The sequence below is a fragment of the Sphaeramia orbicularis genome, chromosome 24 (genome assembly GCF_902148855.1).
Source record: "Sphaeramia orbicularis chromosome 24, fSphaOr1.1, whole genome shotgun sequence".
NCBI lineage: Eukaryota > Metazoa > Chordata > Actinopteri > Kurtiformes > Apogonidae > Sphaeramia > Sphaeramia orbicularis.
In genome coordinates this window covers 44,825,484-44,847,287 of record NC_043979.1, presented here as the reverse complement: position 1 = coordinate 44,847,287, position 21,804 = coordinate 44,825,484, and the positions used below count along the sequence as shown (strand labels likewise).

At 38.3% G+C, this 21,804-nt stretch overlaps 1 protein-coding gene across 1 annotated transcript in view; it reads left to right on the top strand.

Annotated features, from left to right (window-relative positions):
• Positions 1–21,804, top strand: part of cfap61 (cilia and flagella associated protein 61) — an 82,946-nt gene that overhangs the window by 40,401 nt on the left and 20,741 nt on the right. Inside the window, exons 17-22 of the mRNA XM_030128523.1 lie at positions 4,790–4,917; positions 10,960–11,052; positions 12,576–12,744; positions 13,780–13,954; positions 17,614–17,906; positions 20,481–20,805. Of these exons, the coding sequence (XP_029984383.1) occupies positions 4,790–4,917; positions 10,960–11,052; positions 12,576–12,744; positions 13,780–13,954; positions 17,614–17,906; positions 20,481–20,805 (1,183 nt within the window). The remainder of the gene's footprint in view (positions 1–4,789; positions 4,918–10,959; positions 11,053–12,575; positions 12,745–13,779; positions 13,955–17,613; positions 17,907–20,480; positions 20,806–21,804) is intronic.

The window sequence follows — 21,804 nt, the reverse complement described above, 5'->3', positions numbered from 1 at the left end:
TGTCACAGTATTTGGGCCCAAAACACAGCAAACATCTAAATAAATATATAAGTCACATGCTCTGGTCCTGGTCCTAGTCCTGGTCCTGGTCTGGTTCCTGTCAGACTCTAATGTGACAGTGATGTATTTAAATGTCGTGTACTTTGCCGTGTCCTGGTAAATATTTACCGCGTGTCCAGCCGCGCTCTTTAGACCCGAGGCATCTCCGTGTAAACTCACATGTTCATTTCACTCCATCTCACTCCTCCGCAGGAACACAGTGCTCATAATTTCCAGGCGGCCGTGCAGATAAGAGCGTCTCCTCTCTTCGCCTCCTCTCGCTCCGGGAGCTTTGTCTCTGCCGCCTGATGTCGGCCCAGGGGGGCTGATTAATCAAATTTAACGCACCTGTTCCCCCTCTGTCAATACAGGATCATATTACAGAGAAAAGGTGAGGCGTGTCCTGCATGATAAGGGCCGCTGCACCTGCTTCACCGCACATGCTCACAAAACGACTGCCTCAGCTGCACCGTTCAGACGGATGCGTGTAGGCATTGAGCTGACATGCACGGTGTCCATAAAGTATCTTTACACTTTAACACTTTTATTTACAAAGGCAAATAAATAGACAAATCTGTGGAAATTATCACAAAATGAGATGTAGATACTGAAGTTTTTTTGCCTCGTTTGTGTTTGTATTTATTTATTTAGTTACAGGACAGTGTGTATTGGCATTAGAAGATGCGTGCACCAGATTTAGCAGAAAAACTAATTTCCATCTGTTGTCCTGGACAAATGACCAACACTAGAAAACTCAGAGCGCAGACCTCCACCAAGGCAGATCAGTCATGCCCCCCCCCCCCCCCCCCCCCGATCACCACAAAATTTAATCATTTGTTCCTTGTGCCAGTATCAACATTTCCTGGAAATTTCATCCAAATCAGTCCATAACAGTTTGAGTTATTTTGCTAACAGACACACAAACAAACAGCCCCCCCGTTCCCCTGTCCCCCCACCCTGATCACCACCAAAATTTAATCATTTGTTCCTTGTTCCAGTATCAATATTTTTTGAAAATTTCATGAAAATCCTTCCTTAAATTTTTGAGTTATCTTGCTAACAGACAAACAAGCAAACAACAACCCCCCCAATCACCACCAAAATGTAATCATGTGTTGTTCCTTGTGCCAGTGTCAACCAAATCTTGCATTATTTATTTTTTTTAACTTAATTTCAGAGGGGCACCCCCCCCCCAATCACCACCAAAATGTAATCATTTTTTCCTTGTGCCAGTATCAACATTTCCTGAAAATTTCCTGAAAATCTGTCCATAACATTTTGAGTTATCTTGCTAACAAACAAACAAACACGCACGCAAACACACAAAGCAAAGTGATCACCATACCTCCTGGCGGAGATAATTAAACTGTTAACCTCAGGCAGATGTTTGCTGTATATAAATGTTATCCTCATGTAGTCCTTAAAAATCACTTTTAAAAAGACAAAATACCAACTTAACATTTTAACAAAGTTAAAACTAAAGTCGGGGAAATGTTTTAAGTGCTGATGACAGAACATGTATTTGTTGTCAGTGATGTATTGCTGTAGTCACATGTGTTTCTTATTCATACTTTGAACAGTCATCTCCTGCTTTGTATGTGGCAGATGTCGAGTTCACACGCCTCATGGAAACTATCTGAATATTACACAAAGGTTAATTTCACCCTCGGGTTTCCTTTTTTTTTTCACTCTGGATGCTGTTTTCATCCACCAAGGTGTGCGATGGGGCCAGAGTGCCTAATTACAGATGATGGAGGAGCCATTAGTGGCCTGGCATCCGAGACCAGATCAGCGACACAACGGCTCCTCCGGGACTCTGTTGTAATTGTTGTGGAAAAGTGTTTGCGAACTGTTAGGTCACAGGTTTGATTTCAGAGTCTGAGATCTGACAATAGAACAGCACAAATGAATAATAAACGGGAGAAACCGATAACTTCACATGGTTTAGATTATTCATGAGAATCGTAAAGTATGAAATATCAGACCTTCATCTCAGGAATATAATCATAGTCATTCGTTGAGCTTTTATTCTGAAAAACCAAAATGATTCACTGAAGTAATTTTTTTCCTTTATCGCCACATCATGACTCTTTTTTTTTTTTTTTTTAGTGAATTCTAGATGGTTTTTTTGGTGAACAAATATTGCAGGAGGTGACAGTGTTTCAAAGCCTCTGAACATCCAAATAAGACACATCTGAGATCAGTGAAAAACTAAGGAACTGCTTTTAACCTGAATTATTCATACATATTGATAGAATTATTATTTGTTAACACTCTAGCAGCAAAATAATTGGTTGAATTCATACCAGATTGGGTTTATAGATTGATTGATAGATGTCATTACATTTTAAGAATAGTAGGTCAAAGTTGCAATTTTTTTATGAATTTTTAAAATCTTTTTTTTTCCCCCATTTACTTATAATGGGCGAAATTTCACGTCTGTAGCAAATAGCAAAACTGGTGGTTCAGTTCATAACAAATTGACTTTATACATTGCCAGTGACCTAGAATAGATCTTGTTACATTTTGGGAAAAGTAGGTCAAAGCTGCAATTTTTTTTAAAAGGATTTTTAAAATCTTTTTTTTTTTTTTTTTTTTTTCCATTTTCTTATAATGGGCAAAATTTCAAATGTCTGCAGCAGCAAAACTATTGGTTGAATTCAGACCAAAATTGGTTTGTAGATTGCCAGTGACCCAGAATAGATCTCATGATATTTTGGGAACAGTAGGTCAAAGTTAATTTTTTTTTTTTTTTTTATGAATTTTTAAAATCTTTTTTTTTTTTCCCATTTACTTATAATGTGTGAAATTTTACATGTCTGTAGCAAAAAGTAAAACTGGTGGTTCAATTCATAACAAATTGACTTTACAAATTGCCAGTGACCTAGAATAGACCTCGTTACATTTTGGGAACAGTAGGTTTAAGTTACAATTTTTATGAATTTTTAAAATTTTTTTTTTTTTTTTCCATTTACTTATAATGGGCGAAATTTCAAATGTCTGAATTCAACCCGAAGTTTCTCTGCTACAGACCAAATTTGGTTTATGGATTGCCAGTGGCCCAGAATAGATCTCATTACATTTTGGGAACAGTAGGTCAAAGTTACAATTTTTTAAGAGGTTTTAAATCTTTTTTTTTTTTTTTTTTTTTTTCCCATTTACTTATAATGGGCAACATTTCAAATGTCTGTAGCAGCAAAACTGTTGGTTGAATTCATACCAAATTTGGTTTGTAGATTGCCAGTGACCCAGAATGGATCTCATTACATTTAGGGAACTGTAGGTCAAAGTTAAAAATTTTTATGAATTTTTAAAATCTTCCCATTTACTTATAATGGGCGAAATATATGGAAGGGGCGGGGTTTGTTGTGCCTAAGACCACTTGTTGAATCAGAAGTTATTAAACATTTCAGATCAGTAGCTGGTGGTCACTGGTAAAGTGAATAAAGTAAAGAGTTAACAAAATAAATAAAAATTGATGGATGAAAATTGCTTTAAAGGTGCAGAAGTAACTTGATTTTGCCAAATAGTGAACCTAAATCACAGGTGTCAAACATATGGCCCGCAGTCCAAAACTGACCCGCCAAAGGGTCCAATTTGGCCCATGGGAGGAATTTGTAAAATGTAATCATTACACTGAAAATACTAACAATCATTTTAGTTCAGGTTCCACATTCAGTCTAATTTGATCTCAAGTGGGTCTGACTGGTAAAGTACTAAAGTTAAATTATATCAGTGTTTGCATTTATAATCTATTCTTTCACAAAACAGTAAATAACCTGAACAAATATGAACATCCTGAAATGTCTTAAGAGAAGCAAGAATAATTTTAACAATATTCTGCCTGTTACTAAATGTTTTGTGTGTTTGTAGATCCACTGTGATCTGTAAGTTGTAATGTGCATGTGAAAATGAAAAGCTGAGGCATAGAATTGTTAAAATTGCATTGATTTTTCTTAATAAATTTCAGTTTTGTCATGGTTATTATGGTTATTTTTATCATTTTTACGCAGGGATGTCAAACTTATATAGTTCAGGGGCTACATCTTCTCAATATGATCTGAAGTGGATCAGACCAGTAAAATAATAACATAATAATATATAAATAATGTCAACTCCAAACTTTTCTCAATGTTTTAGAGTGAAAAAAGGTTAATTTACATTATGAAATCATTTACATCTACAAACGATCCTTTAAAAAATGTGACTAACCTGAACAACCATGAAAAAACAAAAAATTAAGAAAATACACCTCAGTTTATCATTTACACATGTGCATTACAACTTACAGATCACAGTGGATCTACAAATACACAAACCATTTAATAACAGGCAGAATATTGTTAGGAGGAGAGTTTATAAATGCAAATATTGCCATAATGTAATTTTAGTATTTTACCGGTCCCACTTGAGATCAAATGGGCTGAATGTGGCCCCTGAACTAAAATAATTGTCAATATCTTCACTGTAATTTTTGCAGTTTACAGATTCATTCCACAGGCCTGATTGGACCCTTTGGCGGGCCGGTTTTGGCCCGTAGGCCGTATGTTTGATACCTGTGATCTAGTGAGACTCATCTTCATCTCTCCTGGGCAAAGGCAGGTGATGAAGGCAGCAGTGATTTTAAAAAAAAAAAAAAAAAAAAAAAAAAAAAAAAAGAAAGCCTATTCCTGGTTTCATAAACAGTCATTGTGTTTCTGACTGATCCTCTCCACATCGGTGTCTGATTGACATCTTTTTCTCCCATCAGCCTCCGTTTTCGCTCAGCCTCATCAGCAGAAAGTTAACCATGGAGCCAAAGGTCACCGTGAACGTCAGGATTGTGGTGGTGGGGGCGTCGGACACAGGGTTATCTTTCCTGGAGGTGTTGTGCTCCTGGTGAGTCTGCTTCACAACCAAAACAAACTCACTTACATCCAAGTCCAAAGCATGTTTTTATTTTTTTTATTTTTATTTTTTTTAGTGGAAGTAGTTACTGATGTGTACAGCCATTATGTCAGATATTTGTACTATGTGATGAACATGGTTTGTTGTTATTGATATATTTCCAAAGCAACATATTGAATCCAACAATATGATCATGCAGTCGCGGAAAAAGTTATTAGACCACCAAAAGTCATCAAAAACAATGGTTATGCAATCAAGTACTAACTCCTGTGTGTATCGTGTGACTAAAACAGACAGAAAAGAAAACATGGAATGTCTAAAAGCACTGTTTTTGTCAGTACAATGCCATAGATATTGATGGAAGAACTGAAGTGATTTTGGTTATTATCAAGAAAACATGGAAAATGGATAGATATCAGCTCTGAAATTAGACTACTACAATCTATTTTTGTTGTTCACATTATATTTGTCCAAAACAAATGTACCTTTAGTTGGACCAGGCATTAAAATGAACAAGAAATTAAAGAAAACAAGGGTAATGTAAGAATTTTTTCATGGCTGTAATATTAAAGTGATATTCAAATGATCAAACGGAATGGCAGTGTTATTCCTACAGTGTACATCCTGACTACATCACCTCAAACCCATGAATAGAAACATACTGAATTCACTTTTTCTTTTCCTCTTTTTTTTTGGCATTCTTAATCACACTGAACAATTTAAAAGGAATTTAGTGGAATCTGAAAGTCTATTCAGGCTAAAAATCTTTGTTTTTAGGCCAATGTTTAGGTCAGTAAGATTCAGCCTCCATCTGTGAGTAGCTAAACACCAAAGGAGAGAAAAGCTCACAAAGTGACTTTAGAGTGACTTTCCAGGAGGCTTTATACAGGTTATAGAATGATTAATGAGGTCACATTTATCACATAATGTGATGAAATGATCCTCAGTCATCCCCAGAAACGCTGAGTTCAAGGAGAGCTGTCGCACACTGATGCCTCTCTTTCATTTCTCTATCGCCTTTTATTCCAGGAATTCAATCTCTGAAAATGTCACTTGACTCCGGGTCGGACGTCTTACATGTTTGCCTTCGTCCTCGCTTTGTGAGATTAACCGCTCCGCCGGATAATAAGAAGCCAGGGCTGCTGATTCAGAACCAGCCGATAGCTGCCAGGCAACCGTCCTCGTTGTTTTGTGCCGGACTTGGCGAAGGCTGGCACTACAGCGTTGGTGTGCATGCAGCTGTTTGAGGCCTGGCAGCGAGCGGGGCCAGCGCCGGCCCCCTTTAATTAGCCACTCCACTGTTTCCCCGTCAGGGATCTGCTGCAGCGATCTGTGTTTGCTGTCACTAATGAGTTGACTAATGAGGCAGTTAGTGTCCGCTCAACTAATGGCGAGGCGGCAACGCATTCAGAGGGTGAATGATGGGTCAGTTTCGGCCTGCTGGGGCCCCCTTATCAGCCCTGCCCAAACGTCCACCCCCACCGCAACACAGCTCTCTGCGTGCTCATTGAACCCCCCCCTTCAGCTCCATTACCGGATGGGCCGGGGTCAGACAGATAAAGAGCTGTGCGGCGGCTCGGCCTGGTCAGGCTGCAGGGTCACGGCGGCCGTCTGTCACCGCCTGATAACACAACAAATCACTCACATCCAGACTCAGATAATGGGCCTTAATGCCTCGCTGCGGACACAGAAATCCACCTTCAGGCACAGATTAACAGGGAAAGTTAGACTGACACTATTGTCTCACACTTGTCCCGATTATTATTAGTATTTACACGTTCACTTCAATAATCAGACACCATCTGACTCTTTAATAGGTCTGTCTGTAAACACCCCACAGTATTATTCACTAGACTGCACTGTACATGAATGTCACTTTGAATTTTCTCTATCTTTACATTCTGTAATTTAGCTTGTTTTAATATAGATTTAACATATGGAAAGAGATCTGACATGAAAGCTGTTTAAACTTGACTTTTCTTGTTAACTGTTACTGAGTCTGGATGAGTTGGTTATAGTAGTTTTCCTCAAAAATGGAAAAAGATGTAATTAGAAGAAGCAGCATTTGTCAGTGTGCATTATTAACTGAAAAAAGCTAATAAATAAATAAAAACCACAGTCTGATAATATCTGGAGAAACATTTTCTCAATGAATATATACAAACTGATTATTTTCAAATTTAGTCAAAGCAGAGAGATCTGCAGAAGAACTGATTTACATCTTGTGATTTACACAGTTTTCACTGTTTAAAATTTTCAGCAAGCAAAGACTCAATTATTCAAATTAATTCAATATATTTCCCCAAAAAACTAATTTCATTGCTTTCCCACACAAGACTTGTCAAACTGGATGTTTTTAAAGAAATGCATCGTATGATAAGTCTTTTTTTTTTTTTTTGGCATAAACATGTTCATAAAGCTCTCCCCACAATGAAAATAAGTGATTGATTAATAAAAACCTACTGTTTGGTTGTACTGTGGCCTTATATGTTACTTTAGGTCATTAATATTTGTCATTTCTTCTTTTTATTTGTGTATTAGTGGGAGTTTGTTCCACAGCATTGGAGTTAAAACAGTAGGAGCAGAGTCAAATGTATCATAAACCAGGACTGTTGAACCTGAAACATTTTATTAATTAGTCTGACAGTTCTTAGAGCAGGATAAAGGGTTAAGACTTCTGGGATATAAAGTAGAGCCAGACCATGTACAGTACAAGTAACCAAGAAATAAACACTTTAGGCTACAAACTGTACATGCACAGTTACTATGATAAAAGAGTAGTTACAGCTCACATCCTGAGTATCCTGCCTTTTTTCATGTTAACTGACGATTGTTGTATCTGGATGCTAATGTGTGTGTCTAGATGTCAGTGTGTATCTGGATGTTGGTGGATATCTGGATGTTGGATGTGTATCTGGACTTTAGTGTGTATCTAGATGTTAGTGTATATTGGATGTCAGTGTGTATGTGGATGATGGTGCATTCAGTGTCTATGTGTATGTCGGTGCGTCGGGTGTTTGTGTGTATGTGGATGATGGTGTGTTCAGTGTCTATGTGTATGTCGGTGCATTCGGTGTCGGTGTGTATGTGTATGTCGGTGCGTTGGGTGTCGGTGTGTATGTGGATGATGGTGCGTTCAGTGTCTGTATGTCGGTGCGTTGGGTGTCAGTGTGTATGTGGATGATGGCGCGTTCAGTGTCTGTGTATATTGGTGCGTTGGGTGTCGGTATGTATGTGTATATCGGTGCGTTGGGTGTCAGTGTGTATGTGGATGGTGGTGCGTTCAGTGTCTGTTGGTGCGTTGGGTGTCGGTGTGTATGTGTATATTGGTGCGTTGGGTATCGGTGTGTATGTGGATGATGGTGCGTTCAGTGTCTGTATGTCGGTGCGTTGAGTGTCAGTGTGTATGTGGATGGTGGTGCGTTCAGTGTCTGTGTATGTCGGTGCGTTGGGTGTCGGTATGTATGTGTATGTCGGGGCATTCAGTGTCAGTGTGTATGTGGATGATGGTGCGTTCAGTGGATGATGGTGCGTTCAGTGTCTGTATGTCGGTGCGTTAAGTGTCGGTGTGTATGTGGATGGTGGTGCGTTCAGTGTCTGTGTATGTCGGTGCGTTGGGTGTCGGTATGTATGTGTATGTCGGGGCGTTCGGTGTCAGTGTGTATGTGGATGATGGTGCGTTCAGTGGATGGTGGTGCGTTCAGTGTCTGCGTATGTTGGTGCGTTTGGTGTCAGTGTGTATGTGTATATCGGTGCGTTGGGTGTCAGTGTGTATGTGTATATCGGTGCGTTGGGTGTCAGTGTGTATGTGGATGATGGTGCGTTCGGTGTCTGTGTGTGTTGGTGTGTATGTGGATGGTGGTGCGTTCAGTGTGTGTGTGTATGTCGGTGCGTTGGTGTGCCGCTGGGCGTGGGTCCTTTCAGCTCACAGATAAGGGCAGAGCAGGAGGTGATCAGAGGCGCTGTGTGATAAGGCTGAACACTGTGTGAGGTACACACTGCCTTTGACTGGACGTAGGAGGTAGAGCTGCTGTTATCAGAGCTGCACTGTCCTGTAGGCCCACACAAAAGAAGTCATTTACATCACAACACATGATTTATACCGCAGACAGTAAACACACCGCAGGGACTGTTAATGCCCACTAAAGCATCAGGAGGCTGAGGAGGGTTGCGTCTCTGAACATGGATACGACGTCTGACACCGTGTCACTCAAGATTTGATCCTTTTTTCTTTTCTGCTGGAGTCTGTTTCATTTTACAACAGAGCTCATCTGGTTTCAGCTGCAAAGAGCGAGCTGCACGCAGGTCTATAAGTATTTAATAAAACAAATTAAACACGACCCAACTTAAGGTAGACTCTTTAGTTGGATATTTTTGGAGAATTGTCGATGTCAGATGCAGCCCTTCAGATGTAGATGATGGTGAGGACACAAATGCACAAATTATGAGAACCTTAGTCAATATTTTTTTCTTGAGTGTTTTTGTTCCACTTTATGCATGAAAAAAACAATGCATTTGATTTTTTTTTTTTTTTATGAACATATTTTTCCATGGAGTTACAAAAATGTCCACTCAGCTGGCCACCATTCATTTAAGTTTTGAAGCAAAGAAACATTTATTTAAAAATCATCATCAGAAAGTGATATACTGTGTGAAAACTATGAAATAAAAGCATTTTTAATGCTGCTAATTGCTAAACCGCTACTGTTTTCTCACATTTTATCACACTCTAATATTAGTTATTACTCATTTCATGGAGATAATATCCTCCTGAGACCCAGGAAATGGACAGTTTTAGCTTTTTTACTTTAAAATTTGTCTTGATTGGAAACTGCATAATGCAACAGTTTTGTTCAGATACATTTAAAAAAAAAATTATTTATTGATTGATTTTTTTAATGGAATGTCCTTTGCAATGCACAGCATTTTTATAGTAAAACTGTCAAACTTTTGTCCCCTACAGAGGACAAAAATGCATTGCTGGGTCTCAGGAGGATATGCAAAAAAAAAAAAAAAAAGGGTTTGTTTATTGCAGTCACACTAAAACATGTTACTGCAGATCAGGTTTATGAAGAACAGCAAAGTTACAGTAATTGTATGTATTGCAGTGTTTTGGATGCTGCATAAGAGTCCTGATATGGAACTAAAACAACAAAACCCATGAATAAACAATAGAGCAGCAGTAGAATAGCTGTCCACTGGAGTGACCAGTATGCATGAAAGGGTTAATAGATCAGATATGGGTCACATATGGGCAAAAAAATCCGATTTGGGTCACATTTGCCTGATGTTTGAACGTAGCCTAAAAACTCATGTCTGTAGATATGAGAAGAGTCACTTTTAGTCTTTCTTCAAGAGTTTGGAAAGAATCATTTCTGTTTTAGTAACATTTCAAAGTTAGCTTCAAATTGTGTGTTGAAATGTTATGGAACAGACCTGCTCAGATGTGGTTCTTGTGCACTGGAGTCACATTTTATTGAAATAGTGTTGGGGTTTTATATTTCTGTTTCAGTAGATGTTAATACAGTCATTACATAAATTCTTTCAGCTCCATTCCATACTTTGTTTAAAAAGTGTTTTATGTAATGCTTCTCCAACAGCTGTGGCTGCTCTTCACATTCCTCCAGACCTATAAATACAGACGCAAAACATGAACGATCCTCGACCCTTTGGAACTCACTGAAGATTTTCATCGGAGGCGGCTTCCTTTACTTCTTCAGCGAGTATCTGCTAAAGCACTCACAGAAGAAAGGGTCAAACATCCTTTCTGAGGAAACATTCCATGATCCGCACAGCTGAATGTTAAGGACCGAAGCGGCGATATAGTTTAATTTCCTCTTGACACGTTCTACATGCTGTTACACAACATCTGATGAATAGCGCGTTGATACACAAATGCGAGGCCGTCCTTCCCCAGAAAACATTCCTGTCACACCGTGTCCTGTTCACATTCACTGTTCTCTGTAGACAACCACTTGTGATTTTCCACTGTGTTATTTTTTATTTTTTTTTTGTGTGTTTTGTTTTGTTCAGCCCTCACCTGCGTTTCAAGAATTTGACCCTCATCTCGATGCACGGTTTCCCCGGCGACTACAACCACGAGGACGCCGGCTTTCTGTCCACAAGGTGAATGTATGCAACAACATGCGACCGAACAACAGAGGACCTTCTGAATCACTTCCACAAGGAAGAGAATGTAATGCAATGGCATCTTACACTGAATAACAGGAGATCTACTCTTACATTAAAGACTATGTACTAGCCCTTATGCCCTCCTTAAATTTACTACCCTCTGGTTACCTCTGGGGCAAAAATTTACATGCACAAAAAACTGCTTTTAAATCATCATACATCAATTTATTTGTTTATTTTACTTTTTTTAATGTAAATCTTTTAAACAACTTCAGCCCTGCTCAAAACTATCAAACATTCAAACAATTGTCAGGATTTTAACCCTTTAAATGCCAGTTTAATTATTGTTACCCCACCCCCCGAAGGGGAGGCAAGGGGTATTGTTACCTCTGTTAAGGTGGTTATGTTTTCATCTGGGTTTGTTTGTTTGTTTGTTTGACTGTTAGCAAGATAACTCAAAAAGTTATGGAAGGATTTTTATGAAATTTTCAGGAAATGTTGATACTGGCACAAGGAACAAAGGATAAAATTTTGGTGGTGATCGGGGTGGGGGTGGGGGTGATCTGCTTTGGCAGAGTTCTGCGCTCTCCGAGTGCTTTTCTAGTTTTTGGTTCGGTTTGTTTCTTTGTTTGTTTAACACTTTAGCAGCAAAACTATTGGTTGAATTCATACCAAATTTGGTTTATAGATTGCCAGTGACCCAGAATAGATGTGATTACATTTTGGGGAAAGTAGGTCAAAGTTCAAATTTTTAATGAATTTTTAATTTTTTTTTTTTTTTTCCCCCCATTTACTTTTAATGGCCGAACTTTGTCTATGCTGTCTATGTCTATGCTGTCATCAGCACACGCATAGACATGATGACATGAGCTGGATCGATGCCAAAATAAGCTACAATACATGCGAGGGGCGGGGTTTGTTGTGCCTGGCACCACTTGTTATTATTTGAGTTCTGAATGATTTTTTTTTTTTTTTTACAAAAAAAAAACCCCAAAACAAAACACAAAAAATTTCATATTTTCTGTATAATAAATAGGAAGGGAATGGGATATTGTTTGTGAATAGAGCCTTGGATCCGTCAAACATTAGCAACAAAATTAATTTGATGGCATTAGTATTTTTTCTGTAGTCATGCAACACCCGCTTTATAAAAACTTGTGGAAACCTCTTCTTGGTGGTTCTTCTAGGTTCAACTGGACTAGTTTTGCTCTTTTGAAAACATTTTAACTCTCGTCCAAGAGACTCCGAACTCAAGAAGTCTTCTGGCAAAACGTTTTCAAAAGAGCAGAACTAGTCCAGTTGAATCTAGAAGAACTACCAAGAAGAATGATGACCTGTGAAACGTAGACAGCCTGTGGACACCTGTTTTCAGTTACTGTGATTCTCAACAGCCCACAGAAAAGCCCCCCCCCCCCACTGTCATGTTTTAGTTTGCCCTGCCCTTGGTAAAATTCCCACCAAAGGTTTTCCAGTTGAATGCGTCTCTCTCCATCTTACGGCTTGACATCTTCCTGTAGTCACGGTTACAGCAGCAGAGACCTGGCCCTGGTCCCTCTGCGATCCCACATCAGCGTCATCACCGGGAAGATGGTGGGTCTGTGCAGGAAGTCCAAACGCATCCTGGTGTCCAACGGCAAGAGAGTCCCCTATGACTTCCTGGTCCTGTGCACAGGCCTGCAGTATCAGGTGAGGAAATGAAACGCAGGCATGTACATGTCACAGTGTAGAAGTCATCACTAAATAAGACCTGCGTGAAGATGTGGAGTCATTACAGAGACAGCTGATGTAGTTGAATCATCATTACCTATGTCAGGAAAACATTTTGTTTTCCTGACATATACTCAAACATGTTACCATATGCATCCACATGCTAGTTCTCCAGGCCATACTATCTAACCAAGACAGTTTTTCATTGATCATGATCATATACTTACGTTGAGATTTAAGGTTGTACTTGTACTTTACATGAGTATTTTCAGGATTTTCCATGACTTTATCCTCCTACTGCACCACATTTCACAGACAAATGCTGTTTATTATACTCCACTCCATTTATCTGACAGATTTAATTCATTTTTACAGTTTTGGTGTAATTAGTGATTTATTCCGAACATGCAATGAAATTTAACATATACACGAACAGCAAAAGATACATAATAACACAATTATCAACAATCCTAACAATCTTAGACAGAAGAACAGCACAATAGTTCCATTTACATGCCCGAAAAGGGGTGGGAAGAAGTGCAGCTTATTTAATCCCACCCCTTTTCCATAAAATATTATTAATAATATATTATCCCTCTTCCTTTTACATTACTCTTGTATATTTATGTATCTGTTCACACTCACATACTCATTCATCCATATTCACATACATATGTTATACCCACAACATACAAGTACACATATATAATCTTTTTCCTTTTCGTTTTCTTCTTATCCAGTGAAAACCAAATCCAAATGTGTTGATTTCAATCACCGTGATTTTATAGAATGTGATATCCCACTGATGAGCTCAACCTCAAACGGAAGTAAATGTAGCTGCCCAGTGGTGTTAATTACTTTCACTTTCACTTTTTTTTTTTTTTTTTTTTTACACAGCTGCCTATTTTCTCTCTCTGACTCACTGTTTTGTTCAAAAACAAAGCCTTTTAATCTTTTGTAAGCTAACGTTAATATCAGATGTGATTGGCTTGCTCTTGCCATGTGATGCTACAGGTGCCCAGTCCCACTGGCGATGTGGGCCAGTCGGTCCCAAACCTGCAGCTGCAGGCTCAGTGGACTCACCGCACATACACCGGTCCCATCCCGTCCAACCTCTTCACCCTCAACGACCTCCATGACTGCAGGGCCGCCCAGCGCTGGATGTGCGCCAACTTTGTGGAGCTGCAGGGTACATCAGCTCACAGGACTCAGATAATCTGCTGGAGGATGGCCTTATTCAGCTGCTCTGTGCTGAAGGGTCGCCGTATAATTAGCAGCTAATTAGCTGCAGAAACATCTTTCGTGTGTGTGAATCAGGTCGGCCTCTCCCATCCATTTTCCATTATCATATCAGTTTCTGAGAGCCAGGCTTTTTCAGAGCTCGACCAAACACAGTGTCATTAAGCAAAATTAATCTGCTCTCTGAAGGAATTGTGCAGCTATCTAGAGTGAGGCTTTTGTACATACTAATTAGTTGATCCCACTCATAAAGGAAATCCATTAATAAATGCTAATTGCAGCGGTGGACTGCAGCAGATAGTGCGGTTTTTCCATATTTTGGCGACTGCTAAGAGATACAGAAGTCATGTCTCTGCTCTAGTGATGTGACTATTAAAACGGCAAAAAAGGGCAACAAAAGGAACATGAAATAAAATTGGTCAGTTTGATTTTTAACACAAATAGTGGATGGCTGAAGAAAGCCAGAGAGAATATGTACAGTAGTAGAATAAAGACAGCAGTAGAATATATATGTATATATGTATATATATGTGTATGTATATATGTATGTATATATATATGTATGTATATGTATATATATATATATGTATTTATATATATGTATGTATTTATATATATGTATATATATATATGTGTATATATATATGTATATATATATATATATATATATGTGTGTATATATATATGTATATATATGTGTATATATATATATATATATATATATATATATATATATATATATATATATATATATATAGCAATAGTATATATATAGCAGTAGAATATATACAGCAATAGTATATATATACCAGTAGAATATATACAGCAATAGTATATATATACCAGTAGAATAAAGACAGCAGTAGAATAGATACAGCAGTAGAATATATATACCAGTAGAATATATACAGCAGTAGAATATATACAGCAGTAGAATAAAGACAGCAGTAGAATATGTATACCAGTAGAATATATATACCAGTAGAATAAATACAGCAATAGTATATGTATACCAGTAAAATAAAGACAGCAGTAGAATAGATACAGCAGTAGAATATATATACCAGTAGAATATATACAGCTGTAGAATATATATACAGCAGTAAAATATATACAGCAGTAGAATATATATACAGCAGTAAAATATATACAGCAGTAGAATATATACCAGTAGAATATAATCAGCAGTAGAATATATATACCAGTAGAATAGATACAGCATTAAAATAAAGACAGCAGTAGAATATATATACCAGTAGAATAGATACAGCAGTAGAATACATACAGCAGTAGAATAAAGACAGCAGTAGAATATGTATACCAGTAGAATAGATACAGCAGTACAGTGGCTCTGTGGTTCAGCGTTCATTCAGCACCATGGACAGAGACACTAACAGCTCCAGTGTCCGTCACAGGTTTAGACCATGGTAGGAGATGGAGCTGTCCATGTACACGTCTGCTGAACTTCTGTTAACCATACGTCTTTTATGACATCTTTTTACTCTTGTCATGTGAGAAATTTTCTATGCTGTCGTTTCATCCATTAAGGTATTGACGTTGTGAGGATGCAGTGACATACAATCAAAATAATGGATAATGTAACTCAAATATATAAAATCTAATGCCTGTTTTGAAATTTGTACTATGAAGAGTCAAAATTACAATTGTTTTGTTAAAATATACAGGAAAAAAGAAAAAACTTGTCAAAAAAATAAACTCAAGTCCAGATGCCTTAACCTGTAAAGACCCAGTGCTACTTTAGTGAATTTTTCTGTAGATTTAACATTTCTAAAGTGATTTATCACCATTCATTATATTATCCTCTTGATTTTGCGTTTTTTTTCAGTGAATATCGTTGATTTTCCTATATTTAATTCACTGATCATGTAGATGTCCAATAAAGGTCACAGTAAATTCGAAGGCTATTATAACAAACTGAGAAAATTGAAGAAAAAAATTACTTTTTCAGCAAAGATATCAATAACTGAACGTAAAAACAAGTGTGTCCATCCACTGTCATTGATCCAACTCCATGGGTTTTACTGGTGAATCAATGTTGTAGAAGATGACGGTGTTTCCACGATAACTACGGGGCTTCTGAACGTCCAAATGGGTCATATGATGGCCATGAAAAGACGAATAACTGCTTTTTACACCAATTATTTACATGTACTGATAGGATTAGTTGATCAACAGGTATTAAACAGTTTAGATCAGTAGATGGTTTTGGTCACCAGCAGCTGTTTGGGTCTTTATGGGTTAAAACTACTAAAGATGTACATTAATGTCACAAACCCCTTCAAAGCAGTGTTTTCTGTTAGTTTAACCCATAAAAACCCAAACATCCACCAAAAGCATCTACTGATCTAAAACGTTAAATACCTGTTGATCCATTAATCCTATCAATATATGTAAATAATCGTCATAAAATGCAATTTGTCATCTTTCATGGTCATCAGATATGACCCATTTGGACGTTCAGAGGCTCTGTAGTTACCGTGGAAACGCCATCATCTTCCACAACATGGATTCACCATTAAAACCCATGGAGTCGGATCAGTGACAGTGGATGGAGACACTTGATTTATGCTCAGTTAATTATATATTTTGCTGAAAAGGTGACTTTTTCTTCAGTTTTCTCTGTTTTAATATAATAACCTTTGAGCTTACTTTGAGTTTACATGAACATCTAAATTTAAATTTTTTTTTAAATTTAACCTTTATTTAACCAGGAAATAGATCCCATTGAGATTAAGAACCTCTTTTTCAAGGGAGTCCTGGAATATAAGAAAATAATATAAGTATAATATAAGTAATATTAATATAATTAAATTAATATAAGTAATATAATATAATAATATTAATAACAGTCCTAAATATAAGAAAATACATGATTTACAGTGAAACATGCAAAATACAGAGGATATTATTATACTAAATGGTGAGAAATCACTTAAGAAAGGTTAAATACAGGGTGGGGAAGCAAAATTTACAATGAACATTTAGTTGTTTTTTCTCAGCAGGCACTACGTCAGTTGTTTTGAAACCAAACATATATTGATGTCATAATTATACCTAACACTATTATCCATACCTTTTCAGAAACTTTTGCCCATATGAGTAATCAGGAAAGCAAACGTCAAAGAGTGTGTGATTTGCTGAATGCACTCGTCACACCAAAGGAGATTTCAAAAATAGTTGGAGTGTCCATAAAGACTGTTTATAATGGAAAGAAGAGAATGACTATGAGCAAAACTATTACGACAAAGTCTGGAAGATACTATTAAAGAAGAATGGGAGAAGTTGTCACCTGAATATTTGAGGAACACTTGCGCAAGTTTCAGGAAGCGTGTGAAGGCAGTTATTGAGAAAGAAGGAGGACACATAGAATAAAAACATCGTCTATTTTGTAAATTTTCTTGTGGCAAATAAATTCTCATGACTTTCAAGAAACTAATTGGTCATACACTGTCTTTCAATCCCTGCCTCAAAATATTGTAAATTTTGCTTCCCCACCCTGTAGAGAGAACTTCATTTGGGTCCTGCCACAAAAGTAACACCGGGTCTTTATGGGCTAATATCTCCTGAAGCTCCCTGTTGTCTCTCCAGATAACGCCGTCGTCTATGGAAGCAGCGTTGACGTCTACACCACCGTGGAGGCCCTGCTGAGCCTCGGGGTCCGGGGGTCTCGCATCCATCTGGTCCTCCTGCCCTCCAAACCGGGCGTCTCCTGCTTCAGCGACCCCTCTGTGGATAAAGCTGTGACGGCAGCCCTGAAGACGGCAGAGGTTCACGTCCACCGTAACTGTCTCCTGGCCCAGATGAACGACGGCGAACACCCCGACCCCCTCAGGATGGTGTCATTCACCACCGACGCTGAGCTGCTCCGTCTGCAGTGTGGGGTGAGTGTCAACCAGTGACCAATTATCCGCTGGAGCATTACACCGCTTCCCCAGCCAGTGACTGTTTTTACTAAACAATAAACCTGTCCAAACAATGGTGCGGCGGCAGCCAGAGTCTGACACCGTGAAAGCAGGAGGATGTTTATTTTCCTCATGGAAGCTTCCTGTTTCTGTTGACAATAATACAATATTGGTTTGTTTCCCATTTTTATTGTTCATACTGTCATGGACTTGGCGGAGACGCTCATGTGTTATTTGTCCTCATATACTGTGTACAGACAGGTAGATTATGCAGTAGAGCTTGACTGATTTCGTCTTGATGGCCCATACTAGTTATTATATCCCCGAAATGGAGTTTTGGGGATATATGGTTTTACCCCGAACGCTGCCAGATACCCTTAAAGTTTTGGCGATAACGAGGACGGATTTGGCTGGATTTCTTCTCCCTTGATAACCAACATAGGGGACCCCTAGTGGAAGAAACCTATGGATTTCAGCTTCTCTATGAGTATTATAAGTCATCCACATGGGGGCGCTTTAGTTGAAAAATCAGTTTTTTGGACGTAAATGGTCAGCAAGGTTGTTATCGTTAACGAAAACTAACGAAATGACAAAAACTAGAATTGAAAAAGCATTTTCGTCAACTGAAATAAATAAAAACTGTAATTAACAGAAAAAAATAACTAACTGAAACTGTATTGTGTGCTCACAAAACTAACTAAAACGTATAAAAATCATGGATAAAATTCCCCTTGCTTTTGTCTTTGTCAACGTCAGATTGATACGAAAGCGATTTATTTCGCTCGAGCAGTTTTAGCTAGCGGCACCATATGGTACTTCACAGTCCGTCACTTCTCGTCACTTGACGTTTAGAGACGGTTCCTTGTCCCCACTCTACCCGGAAACACGGAGACTAAAGTTAGGAGAAAGCAGCAGAGTCCTGTCTGGGATTTATTTGAATAGGACGGTGAAGAAGATAATAGATACGACAAAACTAAAATTAATACTAAAACTAAGCATTTAGAAAAAAATGAAAACTAATAAAAACTAGCAAACCTGCTCTAAAAACGAATTAAAAGTAACTGAATTAGAGAAAAAAAAAAGTCAAAACTAAACAAAACTAAACTATGATGAAAAATCCAAAACTATTATAACCTTGATGGTTGGTACTTATATAGCACCTTTTCACACTTTCATGTAGAGCTGCACAATACAAGGTGTATAAAAAACCCCCAAAACTATACATTTAGAAAAATTACTCCCAGTTCCGCATTTGATAATTTCTGGAATTTTCTTTTATGGACATCGGTAGGTAGGGGATTGGTGGATATTTGCCCAAATTTACAGACCCAGGTTTTCATGCATGAGTGAGCCGGGGAAAATTGCGCAATCCAAGTTAAAACTGGTTTACGTGAAGTAGCGGTGGGATTTAAATCCAATCAAAGGTCATGGGAGGGAACAATGGGTATCCGTCTTGTTTTCCATAAAATTGCCAGGTTACATCTACAGTTAGCTACAGTTAGGGTTAACCCTAACCCTAACTTGGCCTGTCCTCAGTGACATTTTCAGGCCTAAACAAGTTGAATTAACTTTGAAAGGCAGGAACAGCTGCCATGGGTAAAGAAATGAAATTGACATGGTGGCCAATGTGTTAATGCTGTAACCTGGCAATTTTGTGGAGAACAAGATGGATACCCATTGGCCCCTCCCATGACCTTTGATTGGATTTAAATCCTACCGCTACTTGGCGCAAACCAGTTTTAACTTGGAATGCGCAATTTGCCCCTGCTCACTCATGCATGAAAACCTGGGTCTGTAAATTTGGATTATTAAAAAATGTGGAATGCAGACATGCCTATGTTCTATATATAGATAAAGAAAATTCAGAAAAACTTGACATATCAATTTAGGAAACAAGGATAAGATAAAAAAAAAAGTAAATATAAATAAGTGTAATGGAAACAGATTCAGCAAGTAAATGATGACTAAAGGTAATCAAATGCATATTTAATGAGAAGACTACAACGTTCACTGAATTAATGCAAACACACACTGAAATCATATACAGCTTTAGATGGTCAGAACAACAGAACGGCACCATATGTCACTTGTTTTACACTACAAACAAAACGTTAAGGATATTTCTTTTTTTTTTTTCATTTTTGCCATTTGTAAATAAAACTGTCTGGTCTTTTAAAAAATGTTTCAATTCGCGCACAAAAAAGTAAAAAGCGCCGTGCAAGAATCCCAACTGAAAAAAATTGCCCAAAAATTAAAAATATCCTTAACTTTTTGTTTTGTATTGTATAATCCAGACCAGAAATTCAGTTCAGAGACTCAAACTAAAATCAGACTGAGGTTTTTAGATTAAAGGCTATCCCTAATGTCCGTCACCAGCTCTTTTAAGTATTACACTAATAGCAGACATTTACACTGTGTATTGTTATAGTATTTGATCGAAACGTGCATCAGTTAGCGTTGTCTTTTGCTGTTTTTCTGAAAATTCTGCATAACTTTGTGACTCATTTCGATTAAAACCCACCCGGTGATGTTGGTTGTCGTTCTTTCTCTCAGGTGTTCATTAACCTCTCCACTAAAGGAGTCGACCACGATGCCTTCAGGAGCATCACCAAATCCCACCTGGTGTTCGACTACAGACTCGTCATAAACTCCTCCTTCCACACTTACGACGAGGCCATCTTGGGCGCCGGGCCTCTCACCAAATTCTCCCGCCGCTACTACTCAGATGAGTGGACTCACGCCAACTTCAACTCCAGAGAGGTGGGGCAGGCGCTGGCCGTGGAGATGCTGCCGATGTTCGACCCAACGCTGAAGCCGGCCGACGAGACAGCTGACACGGACCGCCTCATCCCCATTTACAAAGACGCCAAGATTCAAGGTACATCAGAACATTAAAAAATGCAAAAAAATTATAATAAAAAAAAAAAAAAAAAACCAGACATCAAAACATCAGGTGACCTTGAATGTCCTGAAAGGCACCTATAAATAAAATGTTGTATTCTTATTTTTCTGAGTCATTTCTTGACTAGATAGATACAGTCTACTCTCGTTAAACCGCCCGCTGTTATACCGCCATTTCCGCCTATCGCCATCCGCCAGCCCAGTTCCATGCACAAACAACACTTATACCATTGATTTCCCGACCGTTATACCGCCAGCGTGATTGCCATCGAGTACACACAAATTTTAACAATGCACTGAAACAAACGCGCCAGACGCTGATCGCGACAAGCTACGAGTAGGTCTACGGAATGTCCACCGTTCATTTATCGCAGAACACTCAGTAGGTCAGGATGTCGGGAAGAGGACGTGGGATTAAGCCAAAGCCTCAAGATGATGGGGTGTCATTTCCCAACACGGTATAATAATGCTTAAAATGTTTCCCCACTTTAAATGATCCCTTACAACATAACAGAATCAAGATTTATTTAGAAACGCAATTAGAACGGGTTAACGGAGGCAGCATAGACATCATATAGTAAAGACATGCACATTATGGACGCAACCCGTTGTAACGCCATTTTTGCTATACCGCCAATTTGGCCGTGAACGGAAGTTGGCGGTATAACGAAAGTAGACTGTAGATAGATAGATAGATAGATAGATAGATAGATAGATAATGGGGAAAAAATGTTAGATTGATTTAAAAAGTGGATCAGTAGATGAAACGACAAAGAACATGAACAAGAACAATATGGAACGAATGAATACGGGATTAAGAGACTGAGGAGTGGAGGAAAAAAGTCCACTCCTTCTCCTCCTTCTCCTTCTCCTTCTTCGTCTCCTCCTTCTCCTCCCTCTCCTCCTTCTTCAGTGTTAGATTGATTAAAAAAGTTAACAAAATGAGAAAAAAAGTGAAAAAAAAATTTAAAAAACA